General features: G+C 38.1%; 2 protein-coding genes, 1 long non-coding RNA gene and 1 pseudogene across 5 annotated transcripts; 1 reads left to right on the top strand and 3 right to left on the bottom strand.

Annotated features, from left to right (window-relative positions):
- LOC115676570 (callose synthase 3-like) overlaps positions 1 to 17396 on the bottom strand; it is a 58360-nt pseudogene extending 40964 nt beyond the window's left edge.
- LOC115678331 (callose synthase 3-like) lies at positions 1256 to 11422 on the bottom strand. 3 transcript variants are annotated; one of them, XR_008816911.1, is made up of 12 exons: positions 11338 to 11422; positions 11140 to 11192; positions 10985 to 11045; positions 10619 to 10742; positions 10483 to 10529; positions 10298 to 10384; positions 8807 to 8938; positions 8603 to 8688; positions 8133 to 8450; positions 7910 to 8000; positions 7713 to 7810; positions 1256 to 1642 (listed from the first exon to the last, which is right to left on the bottom strand). XR_008816911.1 is itself a non-coding variant. In XM_056312883.1 (11 exons), the coding sequence occupies exons 4-11, from the start codon at positions 10665 to 10667 to the stop codon at positions 7796 to 7798; spliced, it is 825 nt and encodes a 274-aa protein (XP_056168858.1). In that variant the 5' UTR covers positions 10668 to 10742; positions 10985 to 11045; positions 11140 to 11192; positions 11338 to 11422; the 3' UTR covers positions 7667 to 7795. The 3 variants fall into 3 exon arrangements, 1 of the variants encoding a protein (XP_056168858.1); XR_008816912.1 differs by having other exon boundaries at positions 8807 to 8860; XM_056312883.1 differs by lacking the exon at positions 1256 to 1642 and having other exon boundaries at positions 7667 to 7810.
- On the top strand, positions 6533 to 7616 carry LOC130138563 (uncharacterized). Its single transcript, XR_008816915.1, has 3 exons — positions 6533 to 6584; positions 6686 to 6854; positions 7455 to 7616. It is a non-coding gene; the product is annotated as an uncharacterized LOC130138563 (long non-coding RNA).
- Positions 11563 to 15239, bottom strand: LOC115678322 (callose synthase 3-like). Its single transcript, XM_030601683.2, has 6 exons — positions 15017 to 15239; positions 14855 to 14931; positions 14689 to 14785; positions 12783 to 12904; positions 12578 to 12695; positions 11563 to 11694 (listed from the first exon to the last, which is right to left on the bottom strand). Exons 1-5 carry the CDS (start codon positions 15152 to 15154, stop codon positions 12689 to 12691), a joined length of 441 nt encoding a protein of 146 aa, XP_030457543.1. The 5' UTR covers positions 15155 to 15239; the 3' UTR covers positions 11563 to 11694; positions 12578 to 12688.
- Positions 17397 to 19001: the final 1605 nt, after the last annotated feature.

Genomic DNA, 19001 nt, shown 5'->3' with positions numbered 1-19001 from the left:
TGAGTGTATATATCCAATTGTGCCGGTCAAAATATAGATAGGAAAGGAAAGTAGCAAAGCATTGAGTAACCGAATATGTGATTACTCCTATTTCTAGCAAAAGAACACTACAAGTGCCATAAGTTGTGTACAGCGCTTACTTTGGTGCCAAAAGTTTTTTTTGGATTACTTCAGTGCTAAAAATTTTTAAAAACGATCACTTAAGTGCCAACTCCAGTGCCATACACAACTTTTCGCCAGAAATCCGACGTGGCATTTTTTTTATTAATTTCTGAAGCTGACGTGGCTCGCCGAAATTGGCACTTAAGTGATCGTTTTTAAAAAATGTTAGCACTGAAGTGATCCAAAAAAACTTTTGGCACTTAAGTAATCATTTTTCCTCCGATTTGACACTTAAGTGAGTCGGCAAAAACTTTTGGCACTAAAGTGAGCGCCGTACACAAATTATGACACTTATAGTGTCCTTTTGCCTCCTATTTCTAGACACAAAGAAATCTTCTTCTTTTTTTATCTTCTTTACCTCTGATTGAAGTCAACTCTCTTGGTTCTTACTTTGTTGCTTGAGTCTCAAACAATGGTAGAATTTGGAAGTCCAATATTTTTCTTTGTGAGATACGTCTCTGCTTCACTCTTCAATGCGTTGTTTCTTTGTAGCAAAAATATTCAAATTGAACAGAATTAGCTTGTCTCTAGCATGACCGTGTATAAACACGCTACATAGAGAGAGAGACCTGGGTATTTGTTAGTTTAAGTGTCCATACACTTGGCCAAATTTTTCGTAATGTTTTGGGAATTAAATGGCCAAAATCTGAAATATTTAGGATCCAATCAAACGGACATAAAAACACTTAGAATTTGTACTACATCTATCCAAAACTAGTTATGCCACGTCAGCCAAGTCATACACGAATGGTTATTTGTCATTGTATACTTTCAACTGCAATTGGTTCAAACCTTTGACCTGATTTTCACTTAAATCAGGCCATACATTAACCGTTGGAAATATAACGCGAAAATGATAAGATCTTGCAAATTAAGTCGATGTAAAAATACCAGAGAAAAAAATGATGAACGATAAAGAATATTAGAGATTTACGTGGTTCGATCTGAATATCGGTACCTACATCCATAGAGAGAGACAGCAATAAATAACCTACTATAATCGGAGGATCAGAGTTACAATTCGCTTAAACGTTTGAGTGTTTCTCACACTTAAATTTAAGCTCAAATCCCAAAATATTTACGAATAAATAATTTAATTGGACGAAATAAACTCACAACACAAATTACTGTGTGTCCAAGCCCAAAGCAAAACATGCGCACGTTCAAGAGCGTCACTGTACGTCTTGCTTTGTGCTGCTTTGGTCTTCGCTAAAGGAAAGAAACCCTCAATTTCTTTTCTTTTTATATGCGGCAAAAACCTTTGTTTTGCTGCCCTTTTATCTGACTTCCGTGGCCCCACACGTTTCTTTTGTACGCCCAAGAAGGGAAGTCCTTCACTGATAAGGAGTCAACAAATTGACTTGCCCCACCGAAATAGATATAATAAAATAAAGTGTACCCCTGTTTTGTCTTTTAGTGACCTTCTTTATTCTCTATTTGTGCTAAGCCAATAACCGCGAGCCCCCGCGTCCGAAATCAGCTAAATAGGAAAGAACTCGAGACACAAATTCAACATTACCTATCCTTTACTGCTCTTGGTACCTTCCTTTTGCAATTCCTGCGTACGATGCACCCAAGTCATAGTTTTCATTTGTTTGTCAATATTCCCCCAAACCTTAAACTATCGACCTTAGTTCTCACGAAGACTTTTGAAGCACAATATTCACCGGAAGAAAGATTCCCAAGGTCAAGATACGTGACTTTCTCAGTTGTTTCATATGAAGTCGGCAATAGATTAATTTAGATGAAAAAGAGCCAAAAATAGGCGATAGTATAAGTGAGGACCAGATCGAGTTATTATAACTTGCCCTCCTCTTGACGATTATGAAGTCCAATTCATAGACTTAGCCAAGAAACATGCATGCGTTTTCGAGCAGAAAGATTAGGAAAAACAAAGTGATGTTGATGGATCCCATCGGGCCGGGTTTCCTCGAAACTCGAACATGCGAGCAGCTCGGGCCATACGCAATTCCTGACTTGAGGGCACCAACCAGTTAGAAGTAAGAAAAGGTATGCTATGCATCCAGTATCTTATGAAGCAAAAATAGTGATATTGTTGCCTTCTTCTTCTGCAGTTGAATAAGTTTAGCGTTTAGCACAGAAAAGGAAACTACTTCTACCTCGGCTGAACAGCATCAGTACCTGCCTCAAAAAATTTTGTGGAGTTTGTTTTGATGTGGTTTACGTCGAAAGGTGATTTTCGATTTGATTGCTAAGAAATCCAAGCCAAAGCCCAAACTTCCTCTTTTTGACTTTTTAATATTGTGCTGGGCAATATATCTTGAGTCGGCTCATATTATCGTTGAGTCAACGTCCCTAACCTTGTTAAACTGCCCATATTATTTATATCAATAGTAAGGGGTTTCATATCGAGGAAGAAATGAATCTAATATTAATATTTTTCTAGATGCAAAGTTTTAATTACCTTTAACGGCTCAACTAATTTCTTGCAATAACAATGCAACCTAATTGTACAGTGGTTACCACTGGAGTTTGCTCCAGTGACCACCCTTCCTATTTGGAAAGGGAAAGGTGAGGAGTTCGATTCTCTACTTTCTCATAGGGGCTAGGGGTTGGGACGTTTAGTTTCAAACGTAGATTTCAATTCACGCTCTGCAAAGTGGTAGGGCAAAAGTCTAAAAATGAGTTAAGTGTTAGAGTAAAACAAACACAAAAAATATATATTGTATGGTCTGAACTACCCCTATAATACAATTAATAGTATAATTGTGATGGTCGAAGAATAGATGGAAAGGAAAAAATGTAGCAAGGCATTGAGTAAACCCAACTTGTAATTTACTCCTACTTCTAGATTTCAAGTAAATCTTTTTTTTTTCCTTGAACTTCTTTACCCTGCTGACTCAAGTCGACCTTTTTCACTTGCTTGATGACTTTTTTCTGTTTTTTTGTTTTTTAGTCTCAAATATCTATTTTATGTCCAAAAAAATAAAAAGATTCTTCTCTATGAGAAACGCCTCTGCTTTCAATGCGTGGCCATTACGGAAAAGACATTCAAATTGATCAGAACGAGGATGATTTCAGTCATTATACGTCTTCCAATTTATTTAAAACCCATTGCATTTGTTTTGCGAAAAATAAATTATTTGTAAAATATTTTCCTAAAAATAATCGTTTGTACCACTTACGAAAATAAATTCACGAAAAAAATATTCATCATCCATGAAAATATTTAAACATAAATTATTATCAACAAAGAGAACAATTTTCATTAACTACTTATTTCAAATGATATAAATGACTAACCTTTGAAAAATATTTTCCAAATCTCCACAAAAAAACTGAATCTTTTTGCTTCCGAACCTTTTCCAACCAGATAGCAAGCGATCACTCAACAATGAACAGTAACTGAAAGCAGGTGGCCGGGAATGAATACCTATGCCTTACAGCAATGAACCCATGTCTTCGACATGAAAATACGATGTCCTAACCACTAGGAGGTCCTCCTTATGATGCTACGGACGGGCATTAGGCAGATGGATCTTATCAAGGTTGGCAAAATACGGAAACATATTTTACAGTTGATCGAGCTTACTATGCTTAATCGCACATAAAGAAATAACTAAATCCCCACGGGACCTCATCGCAGAGTACCCGGACCTCGCGCATGTTGTGGTATAATGAACAGATTTATCCGTTCAATTTCAACATTAAATATTTTTTGGAAGATATCAGAAGATAAAAAGTACATCTTGAAGAACTTGAGAGTTTCAACAAGATTAAGTCAGTCGTACGGAGCCTGAATGAGATCATAGACAACCCAAAGAATACTAACAAGCAAATTCAATTGACTTCCCAGTGCTGGTGCTGACAAGAAGTTCCAGAGATGCTTAAATTCCAGAATAAAGTTTTTCCTTGACTTTAAGAGGTATACTCAGGCCCATCGAACCCCCACAGTTGGCCGGTGTCAGCACAAACGGACTGGCTCAAAATAATAGATGTAAATAACAGTAGTTAGAATCTTCAGCAGAAAAAGTGAGCATGGCAATAATACACCAAAATGCTATGAGTTGAGATGAGAAGGTTCTAATGAATCTTACTTTGCTTGTACCTTAAGAATAATATTACACTCCTACCACAGTTAAGAATATTGTCTTGGGTGCAATTCAACAACAGAGAAACAGACATTAAAATTGGTGGATTCATCAGCTGAAACGTTAGCCTTAACTTTCCAATCTGAGAAGCAGTAGACTAGCGTATGAAGTACGACCACTTTGCATGGACAGAGAGCAACTTGTTTAGCTCATAAAAAATGCAAAGTTTTGAGTGATAGATTGTGTATGTAATGGACAATGAGTTCCTGTATTCAATATATCAAACAAAACAATGTACGCTAACCACTGACTCTGAACTTTAGTGACAGATCATGAATAAGCCAAGTACAAGTACAATGAGAGAAGGAATGGAAGTAAATCAGTGGCAGTCAGAATAACCATGGAAAACTACAATATCTGTAATGGAGAGAACTCTCTGTTATGCGATCATACGTTCTCTCAAAATACGGGATAAAAATACTAGAGGTGCCATAACTTTCCTACAATACTTTAGTGCCAAGCCATTACTTGAGTTCTACATTTGTAAAAACACAATCACTCTTAAGGAAAACTACCACCAGAACCAGACCATATTACCTTCAAACTAGGGTAAGAATTGTATTAAAGACACGGTAATCAACCGTCCCTAGCATGTGATGTAATGAAATTTTTTTCACTCCCTGGTTTTATATCAAATTGAATGCTTACATAAAAGTTCTTGAGCGAATATAATAAATGCTTCTCTCGTCATTCATTCACGTTAGACGATGTCCACCAAGAATACGCGAAATCTGCAAGCCTCTGCTAAATGCATGGTTGAAGAGAATACGGGTATGGAGTTCTGAGACAATTGGATTCAAAGCCAGGATTACAACTGGAATGAACAGAAACAAACCCATCATGATCTCGTAATAATGGGCAAGAGTAAGAACTGATCCCCAAATTCCAAGCTTGACGACATGAGGTTTGCAAGTTTGTGCAATCTGGGTAAAGACAAGTACGTAAAGTCATCAATCACTATGGTCCATTAAGTACAGTGGTGGAAGGAAACAAGGAATAAAAATGTAAATTTGAAATAATGAAAGAAGCTTAAATATTATGTGAAATGCAATACCAACAAGCGGTTTCAAAATTAAAAATTGAGACCAACCAGCAGAATCACCACATCCATGTAATAATTGATAGGACCATTTGAATGCGTTAACACTCACAACTCACACAACTTAAGAAAGAAAAGGAGACAAATAGGCTTTTCTTTTCTTTTTTTTATTTCACCTTATCACGAATGATCAGAAGACTTGCCTTTATATAGGCTTGTTACATGACTCTTACTGACTCATAAATATATCTAGCATTCCAAGGAGATATATTTCTAGGAATTAACAAAATATTGACTAGACATAGAAATACAAATAGTCGAAAATGCATGTAGAATATTTATGAATTCGGCTTAATTACAAACAATAATAACAAGCATCCGTACTTTTACCTCAATAATAACCAAACTAAAACAAGATGAAAAAGTCAATTGTATATATAGTCCAAAAGAATAAGGGCAAGAGAGTAGCTTCACTGACCAAAATGATTCCCCAACCCGTTAGCAAGAAAGCAAGAATGCAAAGCATTAAGTCGTGCATTGTCATGTACAAAACGAAAATGGCTACCAAGGACAAGAGCGAAAGTCCGTTGATTGCCCGAACGATGGGGATGAACTCATCGCTGACATTTAATTTATCGTAAGAAAAAATCTGCAAAATACAAACAAGAACGTGTGGATTTCGCTATTGAGAAGAATATAGAGGAATCAATTCATATGAGAAACAATATAAGGAAGATCATGTATCCTCACCAACACCACAAACAATACAAGGAAGATCATGATATGCCATAGACCTGCAATTATGCCTATTATAACGGAGCGATGTTGGTCTAAACCAAATATCCATGTTCGAGGCTAAAATAGCCAGTGGAAATGGGGAGCAGATTTTGAGTAGAGATGTGTATCGACTTGGACGTCTTTTTGATTTCTTCAGAATGTTATCATGTTATTTCACCACCGTTGGCTTTTACATCAGTACTCTAGTAAGTCGGCATTTTCCTCTTGTAGTTGTATTTTTCTCCTTATGCATCTCTCAATTATGAACTATATTATTATTTTTTGTGGCAAATTAATTTGCTCACAGTATCTGCTTTCCTTTACGGCCATCTTTATTTAGTTCTTAGTGGGCTTGAAAAGGAATTAAGTACTGAACCAGGAACAATGGATGATAAGCCTCTCCAGATATTGTTTGGAAAGGGATCTCTTTGGCATAATTGCAGGTCTATGGCATATCATGGCTTATGATCTTCCTTATAGTATTTGTGGTGTTGGTGAGGATACATGATGTTCCTTATATTGTTTCTCATATGAATTGATTCCTCTATATTCTTCTAAATAGCGAAATCCACACGTTCTTGTTTGTATTTTGCAGATTTTTTTCTACGATGAATTAAATGTCAGCGATGAGTTCATCCTCATCGTTCGGGCAATCAAGGGACTTTCGCTCGTCCTTGGTAGCCATTTTCGTTTTGTACATGACAATGCACGACTTAATGCTTTGCATTCTTGCTTTCTTGCTAACGGGTTGGGGAATCATTTTGGTCAGTGAAGCTACTCTCTTGCCCTTATTCTTTTGGACTATATATACAATTGACTTTTTCATCTTGTTTTAGTTTGGTTATTATTAAGGTAAAAGTACGAATGCTTGTTATTATTGTTTGTAATTAAGCCGAATTCATAAATATTCTACATGCATTTTCGACTATTTGTATTTCTATGTCTAGTCAATATTTTGTTAATTCCTAGAAATATATCTCCTTGGAATGCTAGATATATTTATGAGTCAGTAAGAGTCATGTAACAAGCCTATATAAAGGCAAGTCTTCTGATCATTCGCGATAAGGTGAAATAAAAAAAAGAAAAGAAAAGCCTATTTGTCACCTTTTCTTTCTTAAGTTGTGTGAGTTGTGAGTGTTAACGCATTCAAATGGTCCTATCAATTATTACATGGATGTGGTGATTCTGCTGGTTGGTCTCAATTTTTAATTTTGAAACCGCTTGTTGGTATTGCATTTGCATTTCGCATAATGTTTAAGCTTCCTTCATTATTTCAAATTTACATTTTTATTCCTTGTTTCCTTCCACCACGGTACTTAATGGACCATAGTGATTGATGACTTTACGTACTTGTCTTTACCTAGATTGCACAAGCTTACAAACCTCATGTCGTCAAGCTTGGAATTTGGGGATCAGTTCTTACTCTTGCCCATTATTACGAGATCATGATGGGTTTGTTTCTGTTCATTCCAGTTGTAATCCTGGCTTTGAATCCAATTGTCTCAGAACTCCAGACCCGTATTCTCTTCAACCATGCATTTAGCATAATCAAATAAATAAATTTACGTCATAAGGGTATCGCCAGAATCAAACACATTTAAGATTGCACCAAGATGCCAGACCTGCATATATCTTCCATGATTATTTGTCCTCTGACAACTTCAAGAATACATTGGATGAGAGACGTAACTTCCTTCCTATCCTCTCATTTATTGTCCAACTGCAAATATACAAAATAAAAACAAGAAAATGATTATTAAATAGTCAACCCTAAAATAACCAAAAGAAAGGAAAAATACCAACGGAATACAATCATTACCAGACATCTGATGAGCTCAACAAAGTGATCATACAGAATTGGAAGTGCACTCATCTTGAATTTACTTGACAAATTGCCATCTTTTATATATCTGTCAACTTGAGAGAAGTCCTAGGATCCAGCATCAGAGAGATCAAACAGGGCACGTTAGAACCAGTAGGCTTCGGTTGTCTTACAGAGATTTATAGAATAGGTGACAACTAATGTTGCAAATCAGACTTACTCTTTCCCACGCTCTCCTTCAACCAAAGACTTAATGATGTTTCTAAACTGAGTATAGCATTCACGAATAGCAAAAGGCATAAATTTGCCGGTCTTTATTATCTCTCTGAGCTCCTGGTCCTTATTATTGCTGTCTTTAGCCATGTTGAGTGCGGTAGGTATCTGTAAAATATGTAAAGCAGATGCTAGGGAGGGGAACTCAAATACATAATGAGATATCCGAGAATCATCCTTGCGGGCTAGTAAAAATGGAGGCCACTGGATAATGTCTTCCAGATCATGATCAACCCAATATGGAAACAGCAGAAGGTTCATCTCCCTGGCAAAGCAACACAGAAGCAATTAAATATCAATTACTAATAGAAGTAAACTAGCAGCAAATAATCCGCCACTAGAAGAGATTGCAGCGGAGTGCAGCAGAAAAAATTTGAAGACGATAATAATAAGAAAAATATTCTAAGCACCAAAGACCTATTGCTAATAAGATCTTCTCTGACGCTGCTAATTATTGTGTTCCATAATTGAGCAAATCTTGCTTTCTCTTTTTTCGATAGGATCTGTCAGCAAAGCCAGACAAATAACATGAGTACTGCTGCTGAAGTCTCACAGCAACCAAAATGAGGAATCATTTTAAATGGAAAAAAAAAGAACCATGCTGAATTGCAGAAACCTCACCCTAGCATTACTTTGTGATGAGGTCGCCTCTGATCCATCTTTCTTCGGCTCAGCCTTCTCTTTTCCAATTAAACGAGCATTGAAAACACCGGGCAAATATTCAAAACGAGATCTAACCATTCGCAATGTCCTCTGGGAATTTCAAGAAACAAGGAAATGAAAGATGGAAGAAAAGTATTAAAACCAAACTAAGAATTTCTCCGCAATGTTACCAACTGCAACTTAAGGAGGGAAAAAAACGGCAATGCTGACAAAGCGTACTCCTGTTTAAGTCTTAGTCAACTCTATTTGGATGTATGTGTGGACATATGCATATAAAGGGTTACCAGGTAATCAAGAAACATGCAGATCCAGAAATGTCAAATGAAGACAAAATGCAATACAAAAGCACAAAAACTACATCAATCCACTGTTTAGGGTACATTATCAAGAAGATATCCACGATGCAAGTTCCCAACAGTGCGCACTGTCCAATGTACAGATTAAGCAGCATATCACCTGATGAAGAAGACATCTCTTTATATACTTTATAGAATTTTTAGCGATTATTTTTAACAAATCAACTGAGCACTGATTCGTGCTGGTGACATCTAGATTGCTGCTGTTACAATGGACAAAATTGTTCTTTTTGTTGTCCTCAGTCATACCAGGGATGGTGCAATGTGATAGAAAACGCGCATATCCAAGCCATTGAAACGTAAAGGCCACTGCTAGTAGTTCTTATGAAAGGTAAAAGAACCAGCTTTAAACTTTTCATAATGAAGAAAGAAGGTCAACACTTCAAAATATTATTATCGGTTGTAGATTAAATCGCATAGCAAGTGGATCAACACTTCAAAATATTGTTAAAACTTTCCTCTGAAAAAATCTGATATGAGTTTGAAAATGAAGAATCTGTAACAAAATTTTCAACCCGCATCTTGCAATTTAGATCAAAATGTAAAAAACTCAAACACAAAATAAGCAATGTCTAACTTTAGAAAACATTATTCCGGAAAAACACCCACAAGTTTGAGATCGGCTAGATTATTAGATTGAAATTTAATTTTCAATTTTGAAATAAAGTTTTGCTCACTATTTGATAAAATTTTAGGCAATTGATTGTGTATTCATAAGCCGTCAAAAATATAAATTTAACATCTTCTATGTATCTTTTGTGAATAAAATATGAGACCAAGAATTACAATTAACAACCATCTCTAGACAAAGTGATAATAGGATGCAAGATATGATGATATCTTGTTGGATGTAATTGGGCATATCTATTATGAAGGTGATGAGAGATATGATAGAAATAAATGCAGTGATTTTGGTTAATCTGATGGAAAAAGAAACAATAAATTGAAGAGAGAGAATGTTATTTTGGTCAGTTAATTGAAAAAATGAATGTCTTAGTCAAAATGGGGTTGGAAATAGAGCCGCCCAAAGAAAGTTACATAATACAAGCATGAGCAAACCCATAAGAACCACTTTTTGACATTTTCCACTTACCTGTCCAAGCCGACCAACCAAACCATAAATTCCTCCAAGAACAGTGGTGAACAGGGTATACCATATTTGAGTATCCATAAAGTAGACCTAAAGAGAAAAGAGACTATATCAAAAAGCAGTAGACACATAAGCTGAACAAGAGTTAGGACGGTATACCCAAAGGAAAGAAGTAGTATAGCCTGTACCAGCATAATAGGAGCCCAGAGAGCAATCACAACACCAATGTCTTTTGCTGCAATGTTAAGAAGTATATATAAATACAGATTCTTGATGCTCGTTAAGAAGGATTTACAAAAACATAGTAATATTCAGCTTCATTACCTCGTGGAAAGAATTCATGCCACTGGAATTTAGTCACCCGAACACTCATTATAGTTTCTGTAGGACCACCAAAGGCGCTATCTGCTTCTCATTTGAAAAGGGAAAAACATGCTTTACCAGGAATCTAAACGAGTAGCGGCCATTAAAATGAGTCGTGCATATTTTCTTGAGTTCTCAGGCAAAAAAGAAATGTCAAGAGTTTGCATTACAGCGTGCGCAAACTTCATATAATGCCATCAACCAACTTCAAAGATTTTATCACAGGTTTTCAATTGCAAGAAAACATATCCTGATTATTCCTTTACCCTAGATATACTTGATAAGTACCACAGAAAGAGTTTAAAGACGGTAAAGTACTCAACATACCTCCACGTAATAGCTGAATGCCAACTTTGCAATTATTAGAAGAACCCAGAACATCGCGTACCTAACACAAAGGTGCCATAGAGTAAATGTCAGACTTTGGCCCAACAAAAAAAAGTATGTGTCTGAGTGTACGTCTTTCAAGAAAGAAGTCTTACTTGAAGAAAGAGAATGCGCTTTCACGCATTCCCCTCCCAACATAGAGCGGAGGCTGCAATTCATGAGGTAACCATTACGGCCAGACATCCATAAATAACAAACAGGACTATACTTGATCCGTCATGTGCACAAGCAACTAAATTCTTGTTTCAGCATTTAATCGCAAAATAAAACAGGAATGATGATCATATGCATACCTGTGACCACACATTCATATAGTGCAACCTCTCCAGAAATCGGCAGCTCGAAGGGAAGAAAAACAACCATCCAGCAAGCATTTTTTTTTTTTTTTGGTAAGGTAAGGATCCAGCAAGCATTTTTGTAAAGAGGTAAATCGCAACAGCTAAGATAAACCAGGAAATTGACTTCGAACTGTCACCAAACCAGCTTGCTGGTTTGAGTGGATCCAGGAGAATTCTCCCAAGTATAATCGTATGTTGCTATGAAAATAATAACCTGACCAGCAGCAAAAATAATCTTCAAGTTATATCTTTGCTTTAGATCATCAGACATGCTCCGTCGTGCTTTCCAGGTGAGAATTACATCAAGCACAGCTGCACTGAAAAAGCAAAAAGGTTATTCTTCCATGCTAATATCCCGTGAGAGTTTTGAGTATAACAGTTGAAGTATTGTCCCACATCAGTTGACAACAAGTCATAATGCTATTTATATTCATGTGGTCTCCCTCTACCTATCAACTTAAGCTTTTGGGTTGGACTTTCTAACGATAACAAAACAGTTATAGCAGACTTAGGCTAGGAGAGCCTGCCTTAACCAAAAAGATATATAAAAGAAACCCGGAAGTTGTGTACTTTAGCAAATTTGTAAAAGACTCTAAGAAAGAGAACAAAGATAGAGGCTCCACCTAAATCCAGTAATGTCTCGATAAGAAAATTGAGTCTTGCACAGCAGAAGCAAATTTTTCCCTCCTCATTGCCAGTTCATATTTCTTTTCCTCGATTACACAGGCAATTTCTGTACATTAATTGGAGCTATCTAGGCTACAAGTTATTGCTACTTATCTTAATTTTCTAAAAAGCAGGTATACTTTATAAATAACCAGACATTTGATGTTCACATGAGCAGCAAAGCATTGGTTTCCAAAACACTGGTAATTGCTTCAATATTCGGTGTCAATTTGAGTGTACATGCACTCTAGATCATGAAATGATCTAAACTCAGTTATTTGAAATCATAAATGAGATTGCATGCACTTAATACACTGAACAAAAATCTGTTAAGCACATGATTTCACATGTTTTTCTATTTGGTAATGCTCGTCAAATGCAAAACATGGCTAGAGACCATCGCTAGTCTTGCTGTAGAATAGCAGGCAAGATGAATAAGATACAGATGATTTATGTACAAGCAAAGTGCAAGAAGCCTAGGGAAGGAAAAGGCAAAGGAATTGACAGCAGTAAGGTTAATCTCTAATACCTTGTCCTAGCTCCAGTATAGCAGCAGTTATAAAGATAGACAACAATTTCTTAAAAACATCAGGGGTAAAGAGAGCAGTTGGATCCCCGGAGCCATTCCATGCAACAATTATCATTGCCTAAAATAAGATGAGAGTCAAATTCAGTCAAATTTTGCATAGACAAAATCCTAGCGTCCCAAGCATCAAGAAAGTGTAAACATGAACCTGTAAGAATAGAATAAAGAAGCTCCACATCCGATCATAGCTTCTGAAATGTGCCAGAAAGACCGTATCTCAACAAAATTCACTTTCCCAACCCATCGATTGTGATAAGCAGGTTTTGAATCCTACATGTAGGGACACAAGAAAATCAAGATTAGCACACATACGTCCAATTGATCTTCATAGCTTCATCAAACAAAAAAACTAGCAATCCTCACTCCCTCACTAATCAAGTTGCTTTTCACCGATACAGAGCGAGAGAAAGGAGCAAGGGGAAAGATTAAGCATGCATTCGGCTGGCACAGAGAAGAGGGAGGGCGGCAGGCTGCTCCAAACCCTCCTCCCCATAAAAAAATAATAAAAATAATAAACAAGGCCTTCAAAAGCCAAAGTTAACAGGAGGCCAACAACAAGTTTTGCCCAGCTGGCGCCCCTTGTAGAACAAGTTGCAAGAGGCTCTTAAAATTGTCACTTTTCCTCTCTCTTTGACTACAATAGAAATTCGTTAAATTGATCCTACATTATGTTTCTAGACTTATTTAGTATTAGTAAATATAGAGAACTGACAATAATAAGATTTAGATGTAAATATGTAAGCTATTAAAGTACACGTAATTTTTTGATTGTGTAAAAAAATGCATGATTTGATCATAGTTTTTAGACCATCAAACTTAACGTTCCTTGAGAACTACGTTATCCAAATTTTTGGAGGAGGTGCTGATCGTAAAATTTGGTTCAATCATGAAGGATGGATTACTCTGTTAAATGTGGGAGTGCAGGGGGCAGGGATGGGATGACTACAAAAGAAAATTTTCCATTAGTGTGGGCAACAACGGCAAACCTTGCCATATGTGGAGATGCCGCCTTAAAAGGTGTGTTCACTTGTTCCTTGTAGAAACAGACAAGCAAGCTAAGTGGCTGATGGCAAGAAGCTAGCATGGAAAAATGGTTTAGCAGAATGACTTTATACGTCAGGCTCAAGACAGGGACTCAGAAGCTTTATATAATTTCTTTGAGCAGTACATGATAACATTAGACATGGGAAAGTATGACCGCCATTGAGATATTGTTCTAGCTCCTACTTGGATCTCACCTCAGCAGAAGTTATGCAACAGAATGCGCTTTTCCCACGGAAGTCAATTTGCAAATTAGAGGTCATCTGAAGGCTTTATTTTTCTCCTAGGACACTGCCCAGGGAGTGGGGACGTAATCTAACTTTCGATAACCATCAGAAGAAAGGAAAACTTTTGGCGAATCAGATGCTTTCTTACATAAGAACGAAGGAGTGAGCATGAACCACCAATTGTTGCATCATAGTTGTACCAAACAGAATGGACTATATTGTTCGCGACTTTAGGATAAAGTGAGGTACTTCAAAATCAGTACAAGATGAACTTTGGGCTGGGGAGGCTATCAATTTTTGAGCAGGAAAGACAAAGTTGTCAAGATGATTCCTCTACTTGTCTCTTGGTTCATTTGGAAAGAAAGAAAGAAAGAAACAGGAGGGCACTTCGATGAGATGAATCCCAACAGAATTCTTTCAGATATTAGTGGCTTTACACTTTCACTTTAGGTATGGTGGGAAAATTCAATTTCATACTTATAGCTTGTTGCAGATGACAGAAACCGTCTCTTAATAATTTTTTTTTAACGGGTGGCTTCCCTTAGGAAGTTGTTTCGTGTGCAAGCGGAAACCCTCGGTGCCTTCCATGATAAAAGTCCGGTCACCCTTCATAATAAGAGCGCTTAATGTTCCTTGATTGTGTGTATATGTGGTTAAAACAGTATTTTGTAATATAGAAATATACATGTGGCGAGTGATGTAACAAGCATGAGATTCTCTCATAAACAGATTTACTTTTAAGCAACCAAAAGAAAGACTAGCAAGGAAGGAAGAAATATTACGTACCTCGGTTTTCTCAAACTGTAGCTGCTCAGCAGGAAGGTGAAAAAAATCAGCATCTGCAGACATTGACCAACCCAACTGTCCGAAACACTCATCGGACCTGTCAAAAGATAGGAAGTTAATATCCCCCAAAAGTTAAAGGAGAAGCTAGTGAAAAAAGGTGAATTACCAAAAGTATTCATTTAAATCATCATAGTTCCTCCATTGAGAATGGGCTAATCTTCCACGCTTACTCCTTTCCGCTTCCTGGTTTGGAATTAAAGTAGCATTAAAAACCCAAAGCACAACGAGATAAGACAAATTGTGTATATATACATATGTTGTGAAGTACCTTTGCAATCATTTCATAAATAGGAATAATGACTTCTCTCAAGAAGGTCTCTTCTTCACCTCCGTAAGCAAGCTTTACACTTTTTTCAGTCACGGGATTGACACAATCACTTAGCGAACCAAACACTTCAATAGCCATCTACAAGAAGCACAACCAAAAATTAAATAAAGCTTCGTAACAAAGAAAGAAGAGCACTTACAGAATGTACACGCTCCAATATCGGTATAGTACTGGCTTCTGACAAAATTATTTTACTTGAAAGAAAGCTCTTTCTTAGCATGACTAAGTACTAACACTATCCATTCAGATAATCAATATAAACATTATTCACCAGACGACCTAGTGAAATAATTTATTTTCTAGTACTTCACACTTAGAGAAGATTAAACCACTCACAGACAAAAGCTATCCTAGCATTGCTGCTCTCGACTTCATTCACCGCACGCAGCACCGGCACTATCTGCTCCGCCAGCAAAGATGGCACTGCCTCACTGTCGAAGGTGGAGCTGGGCTCACCACGGTTGCCATGGTCGCCCCCTCTTTGCGAGGTCGACATTGAACCGGCGAATGCTCCTTTTTCCATGAAAAGAAGAAGAAAGACGTGAGTAAGCTAAGACGTGATCAAAACAGAAGAACTTCTTCCATTTACTAATCATAACTCAAGACAAGCGAATTCCATCTTCAGCAAAGCTTGATAAAGCATCAACTTGCTTGATCTTATTTCAACAAGCATCACAACAACCATTGCACAGAAAAACTCCTAGACAAATGAATCCCTGAAATTCTTGTTTCCACCAAAGCCACCATGCACGAGCATGTAAAATTACAGTTGTTGATAAAAGGAATATATCTTGACAGTTACCCTGCGGCGGTCTTAGCCATGATTTGATTGCAGTCCCATACCAGAATGCAGATAATTTGATTGCGGTCCCATACCAGAATGCACATAAATAGGAACTAGAAGAAAACTAGTGCATGTCACCACAAATGCCATTAATATGTGTGGTCGTATGTGTTAGAGTAGGGACGTGAAAGAGAGAGATGATTCCCAATGCATACGTGAAAAGTGTGAGATGAACTTAAAAGTAAAAGGCACAGCTTGCATGCAATCCCCGTCATCTTCAACCGAATAAAAAGTGACTAAAACAGAGTACTATGCCACAACTTGTCTAATCAAACTTCCTCGGATGATGGATGACATGCAAACTCCAGTACATATTCAGAGTGTGAGACTGGCATTGGTCGAAGAGGAAAAAGAAAAGGAAAAATACGAAATCCAAATACATCACAGCGAGTACGATAAAATCATGACCCTTCGAAAAAACGAATGCTGGCTTGAAAAACATGCACGTCCCTCAAAATATATCAAGAATTTCTGTCGTTGCAGTAGTCTCTGCCATAAACCTTTAATAGAGGATTCAAAAAGTAAAATCTGACTTCCATGTCTCTCCAGCCCGGTCCCTATACTCAAAAGCTCCTTCTCAAGACAGATACCTTGGTCCAGGATCTAATCCGGGAAGCAAATACCAGTTTATGATCTAGATAGACCTAACAATCAGTCAGCCGGAATTGCTCGACAGAAATTAAGCGCATCATCAAACAAACAATGCGCCATGCAAGAGCCGAGTTTTTCTCAGTCACCAAAACTGACACTCGACCTCTTGGCCACGTATAATCCAACATGCTACAAAAAATTCTGCAACAACACGGATGAATTAAAACAATGAAATGCCTAGATATACCTAAACCAGTGAATACAGTAACCCACCAAATGCAATGCAGCAGCACACACTCTCTTCGCACATTCCGCAATCACACCAACAGGAGCCGCGTAAAATCGGAAAATCCCTAACATCGCCACGCCACTCTGGTAACCAATTCCACCGGCACAAAAGCCTTCTAGGGAAAAAAAAAAGAAAGAAAGAAAAAATCGAACGAACAAGTCGCCGCCAACGCCAAAAATCGGCCGATCACGAATTAAGAAAGAGAATCGCGAGAAAAAAAACTCTGCCAAGAACGGCGACTCTTCCGCCTCTCCGATACCTAACTCCGGCCGCTCGAATCGAAACACTAAACCACGCGACGAGAAGGAAGGGGGAACAACACAACGAAAGAACAAGAGGCAGAGAGCGGATCGGAAATCGAAACGCCGGGCTCCCGCCGCCTCGCGAATCCGCCGATGAACGCGAATGCGGCAATTGAAGGAGATCCGAGATAACAGCCGAAGAGAGAGAGAGAGAGACTGACCTGCGAGGGAGGAGGACGGCAGTGCTCCGATCGATCGATCGGTCGCAGTCGGCGACGGAGCGGCGATTCGCGGAGGGGCCGGGGGAGGAAGGTGGAGACTGATGGGAATTTCGAGGCTCAAAGACACGGCCACGGTTCGGAACCGGCCGGTTCCGGTTCGTGGCCATGTGTGAACCGGAACCGGCCGGTTCCGGACCGTAATTTAAAAAATTTTAAAATAAATTATGAAATAAAAAAATAATGAATTATAAAATTATGAAATAATGAATTATTCAATATAAATTGTAACCGAAATGTAAATTGTAGGGGTTCTCGGTTCGGTCCGGTTCCGCTCGGAAACCGGTCCCTTAATTTTAGAACTAGGAACTGGACCGGCAAATCATAGAACCGGAAATCGGACCATTGGCCAGGTCCGATTCTAGGCGGTCCAATGGAACCCTTTGCTCTTAATTAGCAAAGGATCGTAGCACAAAAGGCATACAAATTTACATGCTCATGGCTTAGTTTGGGTTTTATACACAACCCCTTTGATGGTCTCTTCATTCCCATTCGATGTGGGACTCTTGGCATTTGCATGAAGACAAGCCAAGAGTCTCACATTGAAGGTGTTCAAGGCAAACCGAGAGTCCTATATCGAATGGGAACGAAGAGGCATTAGAATCATTGTGTATAAAACTCAAGCAAGCCTTGTAATTAAAGTTCAATACACCTAAGTCAAGCATTATAATTAGAGATTAATGCACTTACAATGCATGGCAATTAGAGTTCAAATTGTTTTATAAAAAAAAATTAAATAATGAATTTAAAAAAAATTCATTATTATTTTTTGGAACCGGAACCGGCGGTTCCGAGCCGAGTTCCAAAATTGTTGGAACCGGAATCGGGCCCATAGGCCACGGGCCTGTTCCGGTTCCGAACCGCGAGCCTAGTCAACAGGCCGGGCCCGGATTTGACCGGGCCGGTTCCGGGCCAAAACCGGCCCGTGGCCATGTCTTAAACTGAATAAGAATAGGGTTTTTGTTTTTTCGATATTCATCGCCCCATTTTCTGGCCAATATTTTTTATTTTTATTTATTTATATTTATATATATGTATATGTGAAATCGATATTTTCTTTTTGGGTCCGTCGCAACGGAACTGTTTTTTCCGCACAAACTGAACTGAACGGAACGGCGAACCTCCGTCGTGGGACGGCCTTTTCGCCAAACTGTTCTTCTCCTCCCCGTCCTCCAATTCTTTCCCACGTTTCGTCTTTTCGCTCCAACCCGCTTTCTGATTTTCCATTTTGGTCCCTCGAGGTTGCGGTTCTCTCTCGGTTACTTTATGGAGCGCTAGCGGCGACTCTCGAGGGAAGAAGTAGTAACTTTCCGCTATGTGGCGCAACGGTGACTTGTAGACTTGATCCATGAGCGGGCTTGGCTGAATTTTGTAAGCCCATTGGGCGGGCTTGGACAAGTCCGATCAACAGGTGGGCAAGGCCCATGAGGCCCGGCCCGTTGACCTCTTATATTTATTTTTAAAAAATTACAAAATGTCCGAATGCTTTCCCATATTTGACGAGATAAGTCATTATATTCAGTAAATTGGATTATAAATGGGTATAGAATAATAAAGTTAAAAAATATATATGAATGTTAATGGGTTCACGTTCATCTGGAACCAAACTCATGCAAGAATATTTCCTATAAAATCCAACATTAAACTTTTATTTCTGCCCCATATGGAAGAACACGCGTTG

The sequence above is a fragment of the Syzygium oleosum genome, unplaced genomic scaffold (genome assembly GCF_021117445.2).
Source record: "Syzygium oleosum isolate NSW1041296 unplaced genomic scaffold, Sole_v2.1 Sole_v2.07, whole genome shotgun sequence".
In the NCBI taxonomy this organism is placed as follows: Eukaryota; Viridiplantae; Streptophyta; class Magnoliopsida; order Myrtales; family Myrtaceae; genus Syzygium; species Syzygium oleosum.
Note: the sequence above shows the minus strand (reverse complement) of the source record. Positions and strands in the feature narration are given on the sequence as shown.

Excerpts from the sequence above, each read along its gene's own strand:
- LOC115678331 (XM_056312883.1), bottom strand. The coding sequence starts at position 10,667 with ATGAGTGTTCGGGTGACTAAATTCCAGTGGCATGAATTCTTTCCACGA. Across the intron at positions 8,939-10,297 it reads TGGTTGGTCGGCTTGGACAG|AGGACATTGCGAATGGTTAG; the intron begins GTAAGTGGAAAA and ends TGAAATTCCCAG. Across the intron at positions 8,689-8,806 it reads CATCACAAAGTAATGCTAGG|ATCCTATCGAAAAAAGAGAA; the intron begins GTGAGGTTTCTG and ends CTTTGCTGACAG.
- LOC115678322 (XM_030601683.2), bottom strand. The coding sequence starts at position 15,154 with ATGGCTATTGAAGTGTTTGGTTCGCTAAGTGATTGTGTCAATCCCGTG. Across the intron at positions 14,932-15,016 it reads TTTATGAAATGATTGCAAAG|GAAGCGGAAAGGAGTAAGCG; the intron begins GTACTTCACAAC and ends ATTCCAAACCAG. Across the intron at positions 14,786-14,854 it reads GATTTAAATGAATACTTTTG|GTCCGATGAGTGTTTCGGAC; the intron begins GTAATTCACCTT and ends ATCTTTTGACAG.